The following is a 22,280-nucleotide window of genomic DNA, read 5'->3' as shown; positions in this document are numbered from 1 at the left end:
CCTTCAGTAGTCACTAGAAAATCCAGCTAATTGTCTGTACAACAATTTTTAATATCCTAAATTACTTCTAAGAGTTCAAAGGGTACAAGGTTGAAGTATTTTCCCAGATAAAGTAGATGATAATATTAATCCATTTTAAAAATCAAAAATACAAAATGCTACTTAGTACATAAAAATACAGAGTGATGAATTATTAGGATAAAAATGAGAAGAATCTAGGAAACTGAGATTAACTGAAACCTCAAGTCATATTTGACTTTTCACTTATTGCCCATATGCTTTCAGTTTCTAAGATCTGACAATTGTTCATTTGGGATTATATCTCCACCCCTTCTCACTTATTTTCATTGCTATTATCTAGCCAGATCCTTAATATCTAGTTTCTTCTCCAAGAAACTCCTCAGAAACTGTTGCTTTTCTGTTACCTTCAGAACACAGTCTCCAAGCTCTTTCACTGGTTATTCAATGTTCTATATTATCTAGTTCCAAATGCATCTAGCTTTTAAGTTGCCTTTCTATTAATCTCAAAAGGGGTATCTTAGTTGCAGCTTTTTATTTATTCCTGTGTACCCTTGCACACATTGTTGCTTCTACCTCTATCTAAATCTGATCCATCTGTCTAGCCCTAGTATGTCTTATCTTCTCCATTAGGCCAGCCCTAACCACTCCTGTTATATGTCCTTTCTGAAATTTTACAATACTTACTATGTACACAATTCATAGAGTACTTAATCATAAATTTTCTTATACTGCCAGTAAAATTTTCATGTGTGGAACTCATTTCCCTAGCCAGATGACGAGGGTAAGGCATCTCATATTTCTCATCCTGATAGCACCAAATATATAGTATTATACATACTGCTGCTGCTTAATTTTATTTTTTGAATGAGTTTAGGAAAATGTGAGCTAATTTTAAATTTGGTCTTGTAGAAAGTAAGATACAAGTAAAAACTTAGGTTAATTAAGAACTCCATTAATTCGCATTTAATACAAAATTATGGAGTCTGTGTTTGTTCCCTGGTGTTTTTGTACATTGTTGATTGCCAATGAGTGAACTGACTGAATTAGGAGTAACTCTAGATTTTAAATTTATTCATAGTTAATACCACCTATTCTTTTTCCTTCTTCTGTTTACTTTTAATTCATATTCAGTATATACCCCATAAAATAAGCACTCTGGAAGCAAATACCTTGACTATCTCCTACCTCCAAGGAGAAAATCCTTTAAGAAGAGTTAGCAAGGCTTGGGGTAGCATAACACAGTATTGTGAAAGGAGGCTGTCTATTCCTTCACATGAGCCCAGGCTGTCAGAATGCCGAAAGCCTCCAAGGTTTTTACTAAATCAGTTCTTTAAAGGGCAGCTTTGCCATTTCATTTAAAGTAAATTTCCAGATCACACATACTGATCTAAAAATATAAGTTTAAAAAAAAACACACTGAAAGGCAAAAGCTATTTTATTATTTAGTATCTGCTATTTTTAATTACCCATAACACTTTTGTTTAAAGAAACATCCATCTTTATTCCTAAGATCATTCAGAAACAGTAAAATAAAATCAATAAACCATTATTTGATGAAAGTTTAAGTGAAATTTTTATAGTCACTACAAAATAACCGAGAAAACAAGAAACATCTCTACATCATGCATCTTTATTTTCTAAAAAAGTTCTCTTGTAATTCCAAACTTGGATGTAGCCACCACTATTGCATTAATAAATGTCTCTAGCTTTAAGTACACCAGTTAAAATTTTAGAACTTGTTTCTCCCAAAACAGAGAATATTTGCTTCACTACCTTCTGAGACTGTTGTGATAAAACAAGAGTATGAAGTTGAAAACACAAATAATAAAACACTACATCAATGCTATTGGCATACATTTATATAAGTTGATACCAATTCAGAAGGTAATTGTTAGATTTATTCCTATGATGGCTATAATACTTTTATCCTTGCTCTCTGTTCCCCCACTAATATGAACAACCATGAAATGACTATGAAAGAGCAGTAGTAGTTACTTTAGATATCCTAAATAAGGTATATACATTAATTATTCACCCACTAAACTAATTTAGTTCTTCTGGGACTGAAAAATGGTTAAAATCTTGTAAGTTATTTAATTTTAAAGTGTAGTTGAAGGTTCATACTTGCACACGACACATTGTCTATGAAGCTGGAGAGCAGTGAACATGACAATAACGGAGTAGTTTCTTGGTGGGGCTTTAACAAGGCGACGGAACTTGTCTCCATTCATTCTTATTACGGGTCTTTTATTGGTCCATTCCATCAGTTGACTAACCTTTTCAGATAACACCATCTAAAAAAGAAAAAGAAAGCATGCTGTTTTGAACTTGTCATGTAAAGTTCCTTTTATCTAGGCAACTTAACACCAAGACTAACAAGTAGAGGTATATAGAAAATGTAAGAGCCCGGCCGGGTGTGGCTCAGCGGTTGAGCGTCGACCTAGGATCCAGGCGATAGGGGTTCGATTCCCGGTCAGGGCACATGCCTGGGTTGCGGGCTCGATCAATGACTCTCTCATCATTGATGTTTCTCTTTCTCTCTCTCTCTCTCTCTCTCTCCTTTCCTCTCTCTGAAATCAATAAAGATATATTAAAAAAAGAAAAAGAAAAAAGAAAAGAAAATGTAAGAGACCTAAAAATAAAATTTAGGAGTTGGGCCTGAAAATAATAATTCTTAAAATTATATTATTTTACCCTGGCTGGTATGCTCAGTGGTTAGAGTGTCGGCCTGCTGACTGAAGGGTTGTGGGTTTGACTCTCGGTCAGGGGCATGTACCTCGGCGGCAGGTTCCCTGCCCCAGGCTGGGTGCATAGGGGAGGCAACCAATCAATGTGTCAACGTGTCTCTCTCACATCCATGTTTTTCTCCCCCCCCTCCCTTCCACTCTCTCTAGAAATTGATGGAGAAAGTGTCCTCAGGTGAGGATTAAAAAATAAAATAAAATAAATAAATAAATAAATAAATAAATAAATAAATAAATAAATAAAACTATTTCATGATGAGATTTAGTCAAATACTATACTTTTGATGTGAACTGTTTATTATTTACTAATAAATAAAATAATATAAAATCATAAACCCTTTCATTTTCCAAAGATTCCAAAGAATGTAGTGTTAAACCAACTGGCTAATTTTATTTAACATTTTGCTTCTCAACACCCCCCTCCTCACACAAACACACACTCCTGCAGAGAAACTAGAATAGTAGGAACGATCTTGAAAACAAAGAATAAAGTGTGAGGAATCATTCCACCCAATTTTAAGGTTTACTATAGCTATAATAAGCAAGGGAGGGTGGTAGTGATGAAAGGATAGACCCATAGATCAATGGAACAGAACTAAGAACCCAGAAATAGACTTACACAAGTACAGCCAAGTAAGTTTTCAGAAACATTCAAAAATTGGCCCTTCCTCCAGGAAGTATGCTGGGAGCAACCCTTTTCCTTTCCCTTTCCCTTCCCCCTTCCCATTCTCTCAGGACCCTTACCATTACCTTCCTCACTCCCAAGTTCAAAGGGCCCTTCCTTTACCTCTATAACTCATTTACCTCCTAAGCCCCATTTCTTTTACAAATTACTTCTACCTCTGGGATTTTCCAAATAAAATGTTCTCTTATAGTTTGAGTCTTGGCTCTGAATTCTTTCCTAGACAGAACTCGAGTACCAAGGTTGCTGAACCCAGGTCCCTTCAGACCCCACCAGTCTAATACCTGGTGCCGTTTTGCCACCTACAGCAAAAGTATGTTAATTAAAGCTGGAGACAGTGGGGGAAAAAAAAAAAGGTGCAAAAGCAACTCAGTAGAGGAAGGTGAGCCTTTTCTACAAATGGTGCTGAAGCAACTGGACATCCATAGCCAAAAATATAAACCTCGAAATAAACTTCAGACCTTATACAAAAATTAATTGAAAATGGATCACATACTTAAATGTAAAAATGAAAACCATAAAAATTTTAGAAAAAATATGAGAAAATGCTCAGGACCAAGGGCGAGGCAAAGTTCTTAAACCTGACACCAAAAACACAATTCATAAAAAGAAAACAAATTGATAAACTGAACACCATCAAAATAAAAACTTTTGCTCTGTGAAAGACCTAGTGAAGAGGAAGAAAAGACAAGCTACAGAGTGAAAGAAAATATTTTCAAACCACATATGTCACAAAGGATTAGTAGCTAGAATGTATTTTTTTTAATTCAAAATTGAAAAATTCAAATATCAAAATTCAAAAGTGAAAAACACAATTCAATTAGAAAATGGGCAAAAAACATAAGACATTTCCTTGAAGATTATTTACATACAGCAAATAAACACATGACAAGATGCACATCATTAACCATTACAGAAATACAAATTAAGAGCACAATAAGATAGCACTATACACCTGTAACTAAAATAAAATATAGTGACAACACTAAAGGCTGGCGAGGATGTAGAGAAACTGGACGTCACACATGGCTGATAGGAATGTACTATGGCACAGCCATTCTGGACAACAGTTTGGCAGTTTCTTTAAAAATTAAGCAACTAACTCTGCACTAACTATACAATCCAGCATTCCTGAATATCTATCACAGATAAATGAAAACTTACATCTACACAGAGAAAAGAAAAAGCCACATTTTGTTTCTTTTTAACAGCCAGTCATCATGAGGCAAAGGAAGTCAACAAGAATTTCAGTTGAAATTCATGCAATCATATTTATCCTTTCCCTCGTGTCTACCCTTATATTCAAACTTTGCAAGAATAGTAAGACAGGGAAAGATAAAATAAAAAGTACAGACAAGAATCTCAATGCAGACTTAATACTAACTTATGGTTTTGCTCTTCTTGAAAGGGATATGTTTATAAAGGGCTAGTACATCATGAAGTGGCTCATTATCAGAAGCATTTAACCAGTTACATTTCCCATTACTTACACTGAAATTTGGCCAGGGCACTGGTATTCAAACTTTAAAATTATATCCCTCCCATGAAACTCAGTCATCAGAGAACAGATGTTAGGATGTGCCTTTTCACTCTGGAAGTGGATCACAAACCTACTAGAAAAATAGCATTCTTTGAAACATCGTTGTCAGTAATGCAAATGAGCTGTCTCAGACCTGGGCTAAGAAAAATATCCCTAGAACCAATAAGAATAGCTTCTGTGCCTGGCCAGTGTGGCTCAGAGGTAGAGCATACACTCATGAACCAAGAGGTTCCCAGTCTGATTCCCGGTCAAGGCACATGCTCGGTTTCAGGTTCAATCTCCAGTAGGGGGCATGCAGGAGGCAGCCGATCGATGTCTCTCTCTCATCAATGTTTCTCTCTCTCTAAAATCAATAAAAACATTTTTTAAAAAAGAATAGCTTCTGTGGCTTTAGTCACCTCAACAAAATTCTCAAAGAATGCATGTCTAGTGAGTTGTGAGTGACCCTAAATGGTTTTCCTAAGTGGCCAAGGACTAAGGACACAAGCATATTAACACCACCCCTCTAGACCTGCTAGACATATCACACTTTTTAACTGCATTTATCATTATAAGACATTTTTGACATCTGTTTCCTTCCCTAAACTATTAGCTACTAGAGAGCAGACACACACTGCACTTTACCATATATAGTAGGCACTCAATAAGTGTGCACTGAATTTCTATTTAACAGAACCTAGCTGGAAATGGGTTCACTTGCATATTACTTTAATATATAAGGAAGAAAAGATGATTGCACACATAAACACACAGAAATGGAAAATTTTTAATATAAGAGAATAGTAACAAATTCTAAAAATGTTCAATTTCCTTTTTTAAAGATTTTTTTATTGATTTTTTTTTTTTAGAGAGAGAGAAAAAGGGGGGGGGGAGAGAAACATTGATGTGAGAGTGAAACATCGATCGGCTGCCTCCTGCACACCCTCTACCAGTGATCGAACGCAACCAGGGCATGTGCCCTGACCGGGAAATGAAACAGCAAAGTTTCAGGGCATGGGATGATAACCAACCAACTGAGCCACACCGGCCAGGATAAGCGATTTAATTTTTCTTTTAAATTGATTTCAGAGAGAGGAAAGAAGAGGGAGAGAGAGATAGAAACATCAATGATGAGACAGTCATTAATCGGCTGCCTCCTGTACGCCCCCTGCTGAAGCCCGCAACCTGGGCATGGTTCCTGACTAGGAATCAAACCAGGATCTCCTGAATCATAGGTTGATGCTCAACCACTGAGCCACATTAGCCAGGCATGGTTTACTTTCAAAGTATGCCTGAATTCAGGCAATACTGAAAAAAAATCCTGAGTACAACTTTATGAATGAAAAGAGATAGATGGCATAAAAATTAGTATTGTAGCAGATACAAAATAATTCCGGTAAGAGCTGGAAGATGAATATGCCATACATGGAAAAATAAACATGGCCCTAGATGGTTTGGTCCATTGGTTAGAGCACTGGCCCTCGGACTGAAGAGTCCCAGGTTTGATTCCGGCCAATCTTTGGCCCCAGTTGGGGCTCATGCAGGAGGCAACCAATCAGTGTGTCTCTCTCTCACATCGGTGCCTGTCTGTCTCTCTCCCGCTTCTTCTCCCTCTGAAAAGCAATGGAAAAAAATATCCTCAGGTGAGGATTAAAAAAAAAAGAAAACTGAATATGGACTCTATATACTCTCAAAAGATTGGTATAGCAAATAACAAGACTTGTGGAGCACTGAATGACATTAAGGAAACAGCTCATTGCTAAAGGCAGTGAAGAGAATGAACGGGAAGGTAGTTAAGGTAAGGGGTAGAGGCTAGCTCATCTTTTAACAGTAGAATCAGTTACCAATAATTGTCAAGAGTAGGGAATATTCTATTTAAATAAAAGCTGATTAGATTAAATGTATTCAGTTTTTCCAATAAAATGAATTATTATTTGATACATCCTAATGAGTCTCACAGCTCAGAGAACAATACTGGTTCACAGTTTTATTTTTATTTTTTTTAAATATATTTTTATTGATTTCAGAGAGAGGAAAGGAGGGAGGGAGGGAGGGAGGGAGAAAAAGAAAGAAACGTCAATGATGAGAGAGTCATCACTGATCGGCTGCCTCCATCACGCCCCCAACTGGGGATCGAGCCCGCAACCTGGGCATGTGCCCTGACTGGGAATCGAACCGCTCTCTCCTGGATCCTAGGCAGATACTCAACCGCTGAGCCATGCCTGGCCGGGCTGGTTCACAGTTTTAAAATATTCTTGTGCTTGCTTCAGCAACATATATACTAAAATTGACACGACACAGAGAACATCAGCATGGCCCTGGCACAAAGATTACATTCAAATTCGTGAAATGTTCCATTAAAAAAATAAACAAAACTAAATTAAAATAATATGCATTCTCTGCTTTTAAGCAGTAATTAATTTTGTTACATTTTCAAATTAAATTTGATAGTTACCAGCAAATTCAAACATGATTTGCCTATTTTACTTACCAAGGTTGCAGATTCTACTTGTGGCTATTTTAGACAAAAAGTGAAAAGCAGTAACAAGTATTAAAATAGTTTTTTATATAGTCTCCCTCTATTCAATCACATAGATATATGATCATTCCAACAAAACAAGCATATGTGCTTTGAATTAGCTATTAATATGTGGAGTCTTCTTAAACAAAAAGTCCTGAATAAACTTTCAACTTGGTCTATGTAAAACATTTGTAATATTCCTGTTCCTGTTTATTAACAGCCTGGAAAGACCAGATTTCTGGCTATTCAATCTCCAAATAATTTATCCAATAGAAGAAATTAGTTCAGAGGAATTACAGATTCTCTTTAAAGCTCTTATAAAATGAGATTATCACCTCAAAAGACTACTTAATACAGGGGCCATTAGGTTACTTTCTGAGTTCACTTTCTTTAAAATGAATTGAAGATAGATTACAACAAAAGATGAACTAGTTTTAAACTTTTACAATAAAATTACATGAACACATAATAATCACATGAACCAAATAATTAGAAGTTATAATCCTTATTCACAATGACCTAATTTTTTAATATATCTTAAATATTAATATGTCTAATATTTAATATTAATTATTTTAATATATCTTAAAGTATACCTCTCTTGAATTGATTTTTTTGGAGAAAACAGCAGCTACTAAAGTTAAGTCCTCACTTAACTTAAGCCATTGGTTCTGTGACTAAGTAAAATGAAATCTAAAGAAACCAATTTTAACATAGGTTAATTGATATAAACAAGACATTGCATCAACTTTATAAGGAAACAACAAAAGGATGTTATTCGAGGACCTGCTATATTTGGAATGCTTAGTATGTATGCGTCAGGCAGCAACTTCTCTTATTATAGAGAGTACAGTATTTAATTCAAACCTCAAAACTACACTATGAGGTACTCAATTTTTATGCTCATGTCCCTTTTGAGCAACCAGAATCACAGATGTTAAATAACTTACCCAAATTACCCAAAGTTAAAGACACAGAGCTAGGATTCAAACAGCCTATGATCATTCGAAGCCAGGGTTTCTCAACAACAAAACTACTGATATCTTAGGTGACATAATTATTTGTTGTGGGGAGTTGTGCTGCACATTGCAGGATGTTGAGCAGCATCCCTAACCTCTTACCCCCTAGGTGCCAGTAACACCCCCACCACCAGCTACAACCACCAAAAATGTCTCCAGACACTGCCACATAATCCTTGGGGAGCAAAATCCTCCTTCCCTCTTATTGAGAACTGTTCTAAAATGAGAAGAATCTTCACAGTACTGTAAAATTAAATAAATATTAAACAATTCAAATAATGAACAACAGGAAAAATACACCATTCATAATAAATCAACACCTGATCTTCCTAGAACAGTTGAAGAATGTGATATAGTCTAGATAACTCAAATATAACACCTTAATATTTCCTAGTCACTTCTTTCACTAGTTCTTTTCTCTTCTCCAGTATATGGTTTTAAAAAGGAATGTTTCTTTTCTTTACATTTGAGTTGAAAGCTTCCTTGATAGGAGTACATCTCCAATACTGAAGAACCTTATTCTTTATGATGCCTCTCATCTGTTGTCAAGAGGCCACTGTTTGATTAATAGAAGCTATGGTTCAGAAATAAAAATTTTGTTTTTCAGGTAAATACTCAGAAGAGGAATTGCTAGATCATATAATCTTGTACACCTGAAAATTATATAATTTTATTAACCAATGTTACCCTAATAAATTTAATTCAAATTGTTTTCTGTAACCTTTGCACTAAAGTCCCATTATTCACTCTCCACATATTCTTTTCCAAAATCGTGACCTTCGAAAGCAAAGGATTAAAATGTCACCTATGCCCTTCAGTTCCTTCTATTTACTATTTAATACTTAAAAGTTATTAGTAAAAAATGCATTTTCCAAGGACTATGGTACCGAAAAGAGGTTTACCAAGTGAACTACTCAGTAACTCAAAAAAGGAATTGACTTGGAAACAACTCCTATTGCAAATACTTTTTATTTTTTAAATATGTTTTACTGATTTCAAAGAGAGGAAGGAAGAGGGAAAGAGAGATAGAAATATCAATGATGAGAGTCACTGATTGGCTACCTCCTGCACGTCCCCTTCTGGGGATTGAGCCCACAACCTGGGCATGTGCCCTGACTGGGAATGGAACTGCAATCTTCTGGATCATAGGTTGATGCTCAACCGCTGAGCCACGCTGGCTGGGCTCCACTAACAGTTTTAAAAAACATTTAAAGAAATATATCCATCCAGTTTTTAATTTGCATTGAATATATTTATTCAAAACAAAATATAGGCTTACTATGGGAAAACATTAAATTTATTAGCAAAGACTTTCACAATCAATTTCCCCCCTTCTTAGAGAACATTACTTGGAGTACATTTTCAACTATTCAAATAAAACAAAAAGAACAACAATATTCATAATTAAAATATAATACTTATCAACAAAGTTAGGTAAGCTTAGTCTTTCTCTTCTCTTGAAACATTTTAATTTGTATGGCCACACAACAATCCCAGTAACAGGAAGTCAATTAATATCTCGAATCCTGTTAGTAATAATCAAGTGTGATGAAATTTTTAGGACAAAAAGAGATTAAGAGGGCCAAGAAAGGGCAGCAAGACAATGTTTAATTTCATTCTACCTGCTTGCATAATATTTGTCTCAATTAGCTCAATTAGTAGATTAAGCCTTAACAACTACAAATCCCCTACTGTCATTGACTATCATACATCAAAAATAGCACATAGGAATCTACTATCATTTAAAGCTAAAATATGATCCTATTAAGATTTCTTCTCAATTTCAGAATAAAGCTAAGCACCACCATTCTGAATTCCTCCGAAATGCACCACCCTTTCCCTCAAAACTGATTTGATTATATTTGTGTTCTAGACCATCAGGGTTTATTCATAAAAATTCTCCATATTTAGCTTTCCTAATCATCCACTAGTCTTCAGACATCAGAAAAATAAATTTCCTGGTTAAGCAATAATGTTCCAACTGAGAATTTAAATTAAGAGTGAAGCTGAACAGATATGGAAACAAAATTGGCAGGTAATGACCACAGGAGACAGACAGTAAGCAGAGAAGAGAGCAGATTTCATCCTTAAATGCTATCTGCTCCATTCCCAGTTCACCTACTTCCTAGACAGGGCTAAAATATACCACTGTCCCCTCTCCTTGATGCTTTATTATTGAGGGAGTGTCTCAATTTGTTTTGCAATGCTTACTAGCGTTTGGTTCTTAGTAATAAGATATTTTCTAAAGGACTGCAGAGTTTTTGCACGTGTGACACGTCCATGTGTCAGTTCTCAAAGCAATGACAGAATTTAGAAGTTTTTCCAATAAAGCCTGCCTTGTCAAAACATGCAGGCAATTCTATTCTCTGAAAATCCTCATAAAAACACTACAAAAAGATCAACTGAACATTTTACTACTGCACAGGAACACATTCTTATTTTATTTTCTAGTATTCAAATAACATCTTCCACATGCCAGGTATTGCATTAGACACTTACTTTATAGCCTTTATCTCATTTAATTTTCACAATATTCAAAGAAATACGGGAGATTCCAAGATGGTAGCCAACTGAGTGGAAGCTACACTGACACTCTCCTGGGACCGAACTGGAATTACAACTAAAATATAGAAAAACCATCCTGAATAATCAACTGAAGACTAGCTGGAGAGCACCCTCTTAACCAAGGAGGAAAAGTGGAGACCGTACAGAGACTGGTAGGAAGTGCAAAGGGGGGAGAGGGCTGGCTGGGCTCCCACAGGCAGCAGCTGAAGGTCTGGAGGGGTATCTCAGCTGTAGGGGTTCCCACTGAGGACTCTAGGGCCTATACCCCAAGCTGGGCTTCCTGGCCCAGAGCACCAGAACTAGAAAGGAGCCCACATAACATCTGGCTATGAAAAGCAGGAGGGTTTGTCTGCCAGGGAGATACTGCCAGAAATGCAGGCACCCTCTTAAAGGGCCAATACACAAAATTTTGTGTGCAGCCACTCATCGTGGGCTCTGGAGGAGGGAGCGCGGAGTGGACAGGAGCTGTGTGAGGAGAATTCAGGATTGTGGGCTCTGAAGATAGAGCTCAGAGGGCATCCATCTGGATTCCTGTGCTAAGTCATTCCCCCATACAGCAGAAGATATCTTTCTAGGGTAGACCTTTGCCAGCCATGCACCGTTTGCCTGGGGGAAAAGCAACTGCCCCACCCACTGGAAAATCTCTTGCCCCTACCCTATGGAGTTTATGCCTTGCTGTGGTCTACAGCTTGAGTCTCATTAAGAGACTAAGATTACCTTGCAGGCAGAGGCAGACTTCAGGGAGCTTTGAGTTTTTGCCTGATCTGCTTCTGGACCCGGATCTGGAAAAGCAGACTTTACCCTGCATCTTGGTCCTGTCCAACACACCCAGAACCAACAAAGGTAAAAAGCCAGCCTAGTAGAGGGAAAAACAAGCTGTGGGTTGTTGATAACTCCAAAAAGGGTACTCAAGGCCAGTCAAAAACAGCAGCTGACATTGACCTGCACCAGAGACCCTCTAAAAAGACTGAGACTCCAAGCAGATCTACCTAATATATATAAACAAACCCAAATAGGCAGCCAAAATGGGGAAATAAAAAAACAAGCCCCAAATGAAAGAACAAAAGAAGTCTCCAGAAGAAGAGCTAAATGAAATGGAGATAAGCAGTACCGTCATATATAGAGTTCAGAAAACTGATTGTAAAGATGCTCAACAGCATGAGAAAAGATATGGAAACTATGAAGGATGACATAGCAAAAATAAAGAATACACTGGAAGGAATAAACACCAGATTAGAGGAAGCTGATGATCAGATCAGCGAATTAGGAGACAGGGTAGAAAAAAAATCACTCACTCAGAAATCCAAAGAGAAGAAACAATCAAAACATAGGAGGAGAGCCTAAGGCAGCTGTGGGCAACATGAAACGTTAACAATATTAGCCGTACAGGAGTGACAGAAGAGGTCGAAAGTAAGCAAGGGTTAGAGAACCTGTTTGATGAAATAATGGCAGAAAACTTCCCTAACCTGGTGAAGGCAAAAATCACACAAGGCCAGGAGGTACAGAGAGTCCCAAGCAAGAAGCACCCAAAGAGGCCCACGCTCAGACACATCATTAAAATGCCAAAACTTCAAGACAAAGAGAGAATCTTAAAGAGAGCAAGAGAAAAGCAATCTGTTACCTACAAAGTACCTGCCACATGGCTGTCAGCTGACTTCTCATCAGAAACTCAAAAGTACAGAAGGGAATGGCATGAAGTATTCAAAGTAATGAAAAACAAGCATCTGAAACCAAGAATACTCCACCCAGCAAGGCTATCACTCAAAATAGATGGTGAAATAAGGGGCTTCCCACACAAAACAAAGCTAAAGAGTTTATCACCACCAAACCAGCACTGAAAGAAATGTTAAAGGGACTAACATTGTAATAAGAAGTAGAAATAGAGAAAGAGAAACAGGCATAAAGAATTAAATGGCAAAAAGTAACAACCTCTCAATAATAACCTTAAATGTAAATGGATTAAATGCCCCAATCAAAAGACAGGGTAGCTGAGTGGATAAGAAAACATGACCCAAATATATGCTGTTTACAGGAAACACACCTCAAAACCAAAGACTCACACAGGAAAAGAGTGAAGGGATGGAAACAATTTTTTTCCAGGCAAATGGAAATGGAAAAAAAAGCTGCAGTAATAATAGTCATATAGGACAAAATAGACTTCAAAATGAAGAGGATAACAAGAGACAAGAAAGGCCACTACATAATACTAAAGGGACTGATCCAACAAAGGATACAACCCTGATAAACATATGTACACCCAATATAGGAACACATAAATTTATTTTTAAAATTCTGTAGGACTTTACAGGAGAGATCGACAGCAATACAGTCATACTAGGGGACTTTAACACCCCACTGACTTCACTGGATAGGTCTTCCAGACAAAAAATCAACAAGGAAACAGTGGCCCTAAATGATACACTAGATCAGATGGATTTAATTGACATTTATAGAACATTCCACCCCAAAGCTGCAGATTATACATTCTTCTCAAGTGCACATGGGACATTCTCAAAGATAAACCACATGTTAGGACACAAAACAAGTCTCTACAAATTCAAGAAGACCGAAATCATATTAAGCATCTTCTCGGATCACAGTAGCATGAAATTAGAAATCGACTACAATAAAAACACTAAAAAACATTCAAACACATGGAGGCTAAATAGCATGTTATTAAACAATGAATGGGTTACCAATGAGATCAAGGGAGAAATCAAAAACTTCCTGGAAACAAATGAACACACAATAACCCAAAAGCTATGGGACACAGTGCAAGTTCTGAGATGGAAGTTCATAGCACTATAGGCCTACCTGAAAAAATAAGAAAAAACTTCTAATAAACTCCTTAGCCCTACAACTTAAAGACCTAGAAAGAACATGAAAGGCCCAACATAGAATGAAGGACATAATAAAGATTAGAGTGGAAGTAAATGACCTAGATACTAAAAAAACAGTACAAAAGATCAATGAAACCAAGAGCTAGTTCTTTAAAATGATAAACAAGATTGATGAACCTTTAGACAGGCTCATCAAGAAACAAAGAGAGAGGAACCAAATAAAATCATAAACGAAAGAGGTGAAGTAACAACCTACCCTACAGAAATACAAAGGATTGTAAGAAAATACTATGAACAACTATATGCCTCCAAGCTGGAGGACCTGGATGAAATGGACAAATTCCTAGAAAAATACAGCCTTCCAAAACTCAATCAGTCAGAAAACCTGAATAGGGTGATATCTGCTGATAAAGTTGAAGCAGTAATCAAAGGGCTCCGAGTGTACAAAAGCCCTGGCCTGGACAGCTTCACAAGGGAGTTTTTCCAAACATTCAAAGAAGAACCAACACCTACCTTCCTCAAACTATTCCAAAAAATCCAAGAGGAAGGAACACTTCCAAGCTCTATGTACAAGGCCAGCATTAGCCTAATTCCAAAATCAGATAAAGACACTACGAAGAACAAGAATTACAGGCCAATATCCCTGATGAACATAGATGCTAAAATCCTCAACAAAATACAAGCAAATCAGATCTAGCAATATATTAAAAAGATCATATACCATGACCAAGTGGGATTTATTCCAGGAATGCAAGGCTGGTACAATATTCGCAAATCAATAAATGTGATACATCACATAAACAAATTGAAAGACAAAAGCCATATGATCATATAAAGACACAGAAAAAACACTTGACAAAATCAAACATCCATTTTTGATAAAAACTCTCAGCAAAGTGGGAATAGAAGGATCATACCTCAACATAATAAAGGCCATATATGACAAACCTATGGCAAACATACTCAATGGGCAAAAACTAAAACCATTTCCCCTAAGAACAGGAACAAGACAAGGGTGTCCACTTTCACCACTCTTATTCAACATAGTACTGGAAGTCCTAGTGACAGTGATCAGACAAGAATAGAAAAGGCATCCCAACTGGAAAGGATAAAGTAAACTGTCATTATTTGCAGATGACATGATATTATACATAGAAAGTCCTAAAGACTCCACCAAAAAAATACTAGACTTAATAAATGAATTTGGGAAGGTAGTGGGATACAAAATTAACACCCAGAAATTAATAGCGTTTTACACACCAATAATAAACTCTCAGAATGAGAAAATTTTTAAAAATGCCATTTACCATTGCAACAAAAAAATTAAGATACTTAGGAATAAACTTAACCAAGGAGGTAAAAGACCTATATTTGGAAAACTACAGGACGTTGCAAAATGAGATAGGGGAAGATATAAACAAGTGGAAGAACATACTGTGTTCATGAACTGGAAGAATTAACATCATTAAAATGTCCATACTACCCAAAGCAATCTATAAATTCAAAGCAATGAAAATTCCTTTTAAAATACCAACATCATATTTCACAGATCTAGAACACACACTTCAAAAATTTATACGAAACCAAAAAAGACTCCAAACAGCCACAGCAATCTTGAGAAAGAAGAACAAAGTTGGAGGGATCACAATATCAGATATCAATATATACTACGAAGCCACTGTAATCAAAACAGCCTGGTACTGGCACAAGAACAGACATATAGATCAGTGGAACAGAAAAGAGAAACCAGAAATCAACCCAAACCACTATGCTCAATTAATATTTGACAAAGGAGTCAAGAACATACTATGGAGTAAAGACAGTCTCTTCAGTAAATGGTGCTGGGAAAATTGGACAGGTACATGCAAAAAAAAAAAAAAAAAAGAAACTAGACCATCAACTTAACACCATACACAAAAATTAACTCAAAATGGATAAAAGACATGTAAGACATGAATCCATAAAAATCCTAGAAGAAAACTTGGGCAGCAAAATCTCAGACAACCCTCAGAGCAACATCTTTGCTAGGGCAAGAGAAACAAAGGAGAAAATAAACAAACAGGGCTGCATCAAAATAAAAAGCTTGTTCTGTACAGCAAAAGAAACCATCAACAAAACAGAAAGAGAGTCCTCTGTATCGGAGAATATATTTGCCAATGACACATCTGATAAAGGGTTCATATCCAAAATATATAAGGACATCATACAACTTAACAAAAGGAAGACAAACAATCCATTTACAAAATGGGCAAAGGACCTAAATAGACAATTCTCCAAAGAGGACATACTGATGGCCAAGAGACATATGAAACAATGCTCAAAATCACTAATCATCAGAAAGATGCAAATTAAAACTCCAATGAGGTATCACCTCACACCTGTCAGAATGGCTACCATCAACAAATCAGCAAACGACAAGTGCTGGCAAGGATTGTGGAGAAAAGAGGACGCTAGTACACTGCAGGTAGGAATGTAGACTGGTGCAACCACTATGGAAAAGTGTGGAGTTTCCTCAAAAAACTAAAAATTGAGCTGCCATTTGACCCAGTGATCCCACTTCTAGGAATATACCCTAAGAAACCTAAAACACTAATCAGAAAAAACTTATGCACTCATATGTTCATAGCAGCATAATTTACAATAGCTTAGATCTGGAAACAGCCCAAGTGTCCATCAGTAGATAAGTGGATTAAAAACCTGTTGTACATTTACACCATGGAATACTATGCAGTTGTCAAAAAGGAGGATCTCTTACCGTTTGGAACATCATGGATGGATACAGAGAGTATTATGCTAATCGAAATAAGCCTGTCAGAGAAAGACAAGTATCACATGATCTCACTCATATGTGGAATCTAATGAACAAAATAAACTGATGAACAAAATAGATATAGAACAGACTGTGGGATATCAGAGGGAAGGCAGGGGTGGGGGAGTGGGTGGGGAGAGATTAATCAAAGAACTTATATGCATATATGTATAACCTATGGACACATACAATGGTATGGGGAAGATCTGGGGCAGATGTGGGGTAAAGAGGATCAATGAAGGAAAAATGGAGATATCTATAATACTTTCAACAATAAAAATAAATTAAAAAAAAAAAAGAATAGGCATTTTCCCATTCTACTTATAAGGAAACTGAGACTCAGGGTAACTTGCTAAAGATCAGTTGGGTTGCATGAACATACATGCTCTTTAAAGTTTTTTAAATTTTTTGGAAAACAGAAATGGCAGGTGGTTAACTATTTGGTATCCTACCATTACTATGACCACTTTTATTATGCTTCAGTATGCTTTCTGCATTCAACTCTTCTCCATATTTCATGTTATTTCTCTATTACAGATTCCCAGAAGTAGAACAAGAAATATGGACAATTTTATCAAAGACAATGCTTTTTCATTTTTATCATGTTGCCTCCCTAAAACAACACGAGATGCAAGGACAAGCAACTTGCCTTCTACCACAGCAGGGAAATTCACGATAAAAATAAAACAAGTCACTGAAAAAAAACCTTCATGCCTAGCAGAGAGCATAAGCTCTGGAGTTAGACCAGGGGTGGAATCCCAGCTCAGTCTCTAGAGCTGTCCTTCTCTGAACAAGCTCCAAACCTTTCTCTTGCTCAGCATCAGTTCTCTCATCTTTCAAAAGGGGTTAATTCTTACTCTATAGGGTTATTGTGAGGATTATAGACAGTGCATGTAAATCATAGTAGTCAACATTCCAGTGAACACACTGCTACAGGTGTAAATAATCAGATAAGTAGGGTAGTATTAGATTTAACGACAGACAACCATGAGAAATTTGAGTGATTTTTAATAATAATCATTTAGGGGAGGTTCTTTCTTTGTTTTTCTTTTCTTTCTTTCTTTCTCTCTCTCCTCTCTCTCTCTCTCTCTCTCTCTCTTTCTGTCTCTGTGTCTCTCTCTCTCTCTCTGTCTTTCTTAATCCTCACCTGAGGATATTTTTTCCACTGATTTTTAGAGACAGTGGAAGGGAGGGAGGGAAGGAGGGGAAGAGAGAAACATCGATGTGAGATGCACACATCAATTGGTTGCCTCTCGAACTCATCAGGGGTCGAGGGGGATCGAACCTGCAACCCAGGTACCCCTTTGGTGAGAGGGCTAAAGCTCTAACCACTGAGAAACACTGGCCAGGGTGAGAGGGGTCTTTTAAAAAAGAATACTTAGGCATAGTCTCCCTCTTGGGAGCATGCCCACACCTTTCTTCCCTCTCAGGTGTGTATCTCCTAAACTCTAAGGGTCCCCAGGAGACTTGCAACCAGGGGAACAATGGGCAGCAGCAGCAGCTCATCCCAGGCTAACCCCCTGAACCTGTCTCCAAAGCTCCTTTTTTTCTGACTTTCCAGTGAGCCAAAACAGCCCCACCTTGGCTCATTTCTTCATATAACATTTCTAGAGAGCCAAAGAAGCCCCACCTAGTCTCTCTCCTGTAGCTTCTTCTATCCTAAGCTCTTCCTTGTTTCACTGTCCCCAGCTTTAATAAATATACTCTCGCCCTGGTCAGTGTGGTCCAGTTGGTTGAGCATTGTCCCATGCACTGAGAGGTCACTGGTCCGATTCCCAGTCAGGACATATTGCCCCCATTTGGGGCTCAATTCCCAATAAGGAGAGTGTAGGAGGTTGCCGATCAATGTTTCTCTCTCTCTCTCCCTTCCTCTTTCTCTAAAACCGATAAAAACAAATAGAAAATAAAAATAAATAAATGTACTCTCAAAATCAAAAAATCAAAATAAAAGAATACTTAGATTATAAGATCATACATTACCCTCTATTAAAAGCCAAATCTACTCTGGTAGACAGACCTGGGATTTCTTTAAAATAAATTGTTCAAAAATGGACAAAAAAAACCTAAGTGTTCTGCAACAGAGTATCTATATTTTTAAACTGTCTCAAAGTAGTATCACTGTAATCTTAAACATCCTCAATTAGAGGGTAAAGGGGTTAAAAACTAAAACACCTTTACCAATCTATATTAATCCCTTGTTTACTGATAAGAAAATCCAGTTTTAGGCTGTGAAAACTAACAAACCTGCAAGTGAAAAAGCAGATTTATGACTCTACATGCATACAGTTAATGAATTAATTAATTGGATGTTTACTGAGGAACTTTTTGACAGACACTGCTGGATGCTAGGGAAAGAAAAAAATAATTTAAAAGTGTCTGTATGCAAAATGCTCAGTCTAATGGGAAAGACTACTATATAAACAATAACAATACAATGTGCTGAATTTCAGACCTCAATTCACCTGGGAGAACCAGGAAAAGCTTAGTTAAGGAAGAATATGTTTGAGTTAAGACTTGAAGAGTAAAAAAACCTCAGGTGAATGAGGAGGTGGGGTGAGAGAGAAGGGAGATACTCCAGCAGAATTCCAGCAAGTATAGACAAAAGAGAGTGCAGAAGATCAAGGAAGGCAGGTAATTCAATATGACTAGTACAAGGAGGAGCTGGGACTGAGACAAGACTGGAAGAAGCAGACCAGGGACAGGCTACAAAAGCTCTTTTATACTTTGCAACATATGTGAAAAGGTTTTCAGATTTTCATTTTCATCTCTGGCAACACTATGAAGGATGGGTTCAAGGACAGCCAGTCAAGATTTGTGAGAGTGATAAGGGTGTGAACAGTGGGCATGATGGAAAGGGAGTTAGCATCTGATTCCTTTTTAAAAAAATTTTTGAGACAAAATTCACATAACATAAAATCCACCATGTTAACCACTTTAAAGTATATAATTCATTGCTTATTCCTTTTAAAAATAATTTATCTCCTGCTAGGCCCTTTTGCTTCTAGTTCAGTGAGCGATTAAATGAATAAATATAAATTAACTAGGAGAAATACTAGTTTTTTATTTTTATTTTTTAAAAACTAGCTCTTAAAATCTTCACTTCTTTATTAAAAAAGAGTAAGTGGTCATTATAGAAATTCAGACAATACCGGTACATAAGGTAAAAAGCTAAAGTGTTTCTCTAATGAACAATCCCAACTACCCCCAAATAACCACTGTTAAGACTGGTGTGTATTCTTACAAAAGTTTCGTTATACATATACATACATTTATATATAGCTTCTTTTTTTGGCATAAAAGGCATATAATATATAAAAGTACCTATTGTTCTACATCTTGTTTCACACGTAAAAATTGCTTGGAATCCTCCTTAAAAAGCACATCAATTTCTAGTACCATGAGCCTGCTCACTTCACCATACCTTTAAAAATTGTATATTTTTTTATTTTACTTTTTGCCAAGCCAATAACTAATCCATTTTAAATTGCTAGCTTGTTTTTCTATTTTTTCCTTACAGAATAGTTCAAATATTCAGAAACAGAAAAGATGGGATCTTTTAAAATACAGCTCAAGTTGACAAGCATCTGAGATGTTTAAATAGTATTGTAAAAGTACATGTGCAGGTATTGTGTACTAGAGAAAGCAAAGAAATGTACAGGAAATAACATAAGACTGACTGATCTAGGGTTTTAGGCCTTGTTCTGCAACAATTAACTGCGTAAGGTTAGGACTCGGTGTTCCTCATCTATAAAAAATAAAACTAGAGAGCATAAATGATTGCTAGTAAAACTCTAAGAGCATAGGGCTCTAAGTTTCTAGTGTTTCAACACAGTGTTAAAACTCCTGTTTGGATTGCTTAATTGTGAGCAAAGAATACTGTTATCTCCTCCACTTGCTAAAGTCAGTAAATTCCACAAGGAGGAATCTCAGTTTTGTTCGCTTATGAATACCAAGCTCCTAGAATAGTGCCTGGCACGCTTGATATTTGGTAAACGACTGAAAATGGAATGTAATAAACCTGACATAGTTTCGCTCTTCGGTTTATGTCTTACATTTCTTAAATGAAAATGCTACAAACTGCTCTTTAGCGTGTATAACGGAGTTACATCTACTGACAGCAGAAGGCTCAGATATTCTACCCGCTGGACCCAAAGTCGAACATCCCCCAGCACCCCATGGGGCCCATACTCAAATAAGTATCGAAACTCGTAGCTACGTAGATGCACAGGCCCAGAGAAGCAAGGCTGTCACATACCCAAGCCCGCTCTCAGACTCTACATCCCCAGAAGACAAAGAGTTAGTTTATTCTCTCGCAAACCCCACAACTCCAAAAACGGCGGAACTGGAGCCACCAACGACACAGAACAGGCGGGAAAAGGGGGTCGGGAAGGAGAAAACAGACCCTCTCAAGCCCCGCTCATTGGGAAAAGCTCATGTTGCAGGAAACAGCGTCCTCACCTCCTTCTTTCTCTGGGCAGAGGCTGAGGGAACCCCATAAACGAGCAGCAGCGCCACTGCAATGGTTGCAGAGCCACACCAAAGCCACCAACGCGCTGCCATGTTCGCTCCTCTCGCTCGTAGAAGCGAAACTTTCCTCCGGCTGAGTCTGCGGGTAGGGCGTGAGAACAAGCAAACCAGCCCCTTGGCGCTCTTCATTGGTCCAGCTCAGCCCCACCGGAAGCCCTTTCACATTACGTCATGGCGCTCTACTGTGAGACGCCCGCTAAAAGACGGTTCACTTCTAATTGGTTCCCGTTAGCCAATAGAAAAAGGATAATCTGGAAGATTTTCATTGGTCCGCTAAGGATGATGGCTCGCCCCTTTCATTTACGTAAAGATGTCGCGCTTCGCCGCGCTTCAAACGCGCGCGTGCGCAGTTGTGAAGCTTTCCGGCTTTCCGGAGTCCAAGATGGCTCAAGGTTGACAAAATAGAATCTTTTCCGCGGAGACTTATTCGGAAGTCTGAAGTCCACTTGTATCGTGTAATATTCTAGAAAAATTTGATCTAGCCATGTGATTGATAGGATCTTTCTTAGTCCCTCATTCTACCACCAAGTTGTTTCAAATCAAAATACTAATTTAAAAAAGCAAAAGTATACTTAATATCACTGGGGAAGATTTTTTAAAGTAAACGAACAAGAGCTTGTTGAGTACCTTCCGTGTCCCAGGAACTGTGCTGTGTGCGCTGAATAGAGCGAACATCAAAGTTATTTTTTAAAAGTTTTTGTTTATTCACGGCATTTTTAAAGTTAAAATTCTTATTATTTGAAGCATCAATAAGGACTTAAATTTTAGGTTATACAGAGTAAATGCCTTTTTTAATTTGTTGTTTTGTTTGGGGGATGGGTGCAAAACTAAGGTTGTAAGGAAGCACTTCTGTCTTTTTAAAGTTATTTGCGTCATAGCTTTCATTAAACATTCAATTCCTCTATCTAAAAAATAATAAAACCCTATATAGCTGAAGAAGTTTCCATTTATTTGGCCCAGATCTGTTTATCACAGTGGGTTGTAAAACTGGGATGATTTTAATAGGGAAATAATAATATATTCAAGAGGAAAA

General features: G+C 37.2%; 1 protein-coding gene across 1 annotated transcript in view; it reads right to left on the bottom strand.

The window, feature by feature from the left end:
- Positions 1 to 21,380, bottom strand: part of MAGT1 (magnesium transporter 1) — a 55,368-nt gene extending 33,988 nt beyond the window's left edge. Inside the window, exons 1-2 of the mRNA XM_081126776.1 lie at positions 21,179 to 21,380; positions 2,146 to 2,315 (exon numbers count right to left, since the gene is read on the bottom strand). Coding sequence (XP_080982902.1) covers positions 2,146 to 2,315; positions 21,179 to 21,376 — 368 coding nt within the window. The 5' untranslated portion in view covers positions 21,377 to 21,380. The remainder of the gene's footprint in view (positions 1 to 2,145; positions 2,316 to 21,178) is intronic.
- Positions 21,381 to 22,280: the final 900 nt, after the last annotated feature.

This window comes from Miniopterus schreibersii (genome assembly GCF_964146895.1).
Source record: "Miniopterus schreibersii genome assembly, chromosome: X".
Classification (NCBI taxonomy): Eukaryota; Metazoa; Chordata; class Mammalia; order Chiroptera; family Miniopteridae; genus Miniopterus; species Miniopterus schreibersii.
Note: the sequence above shows the minus strand (reverse complement) of the source record. Positions and strands in the feature narration are given on the sequence as shown.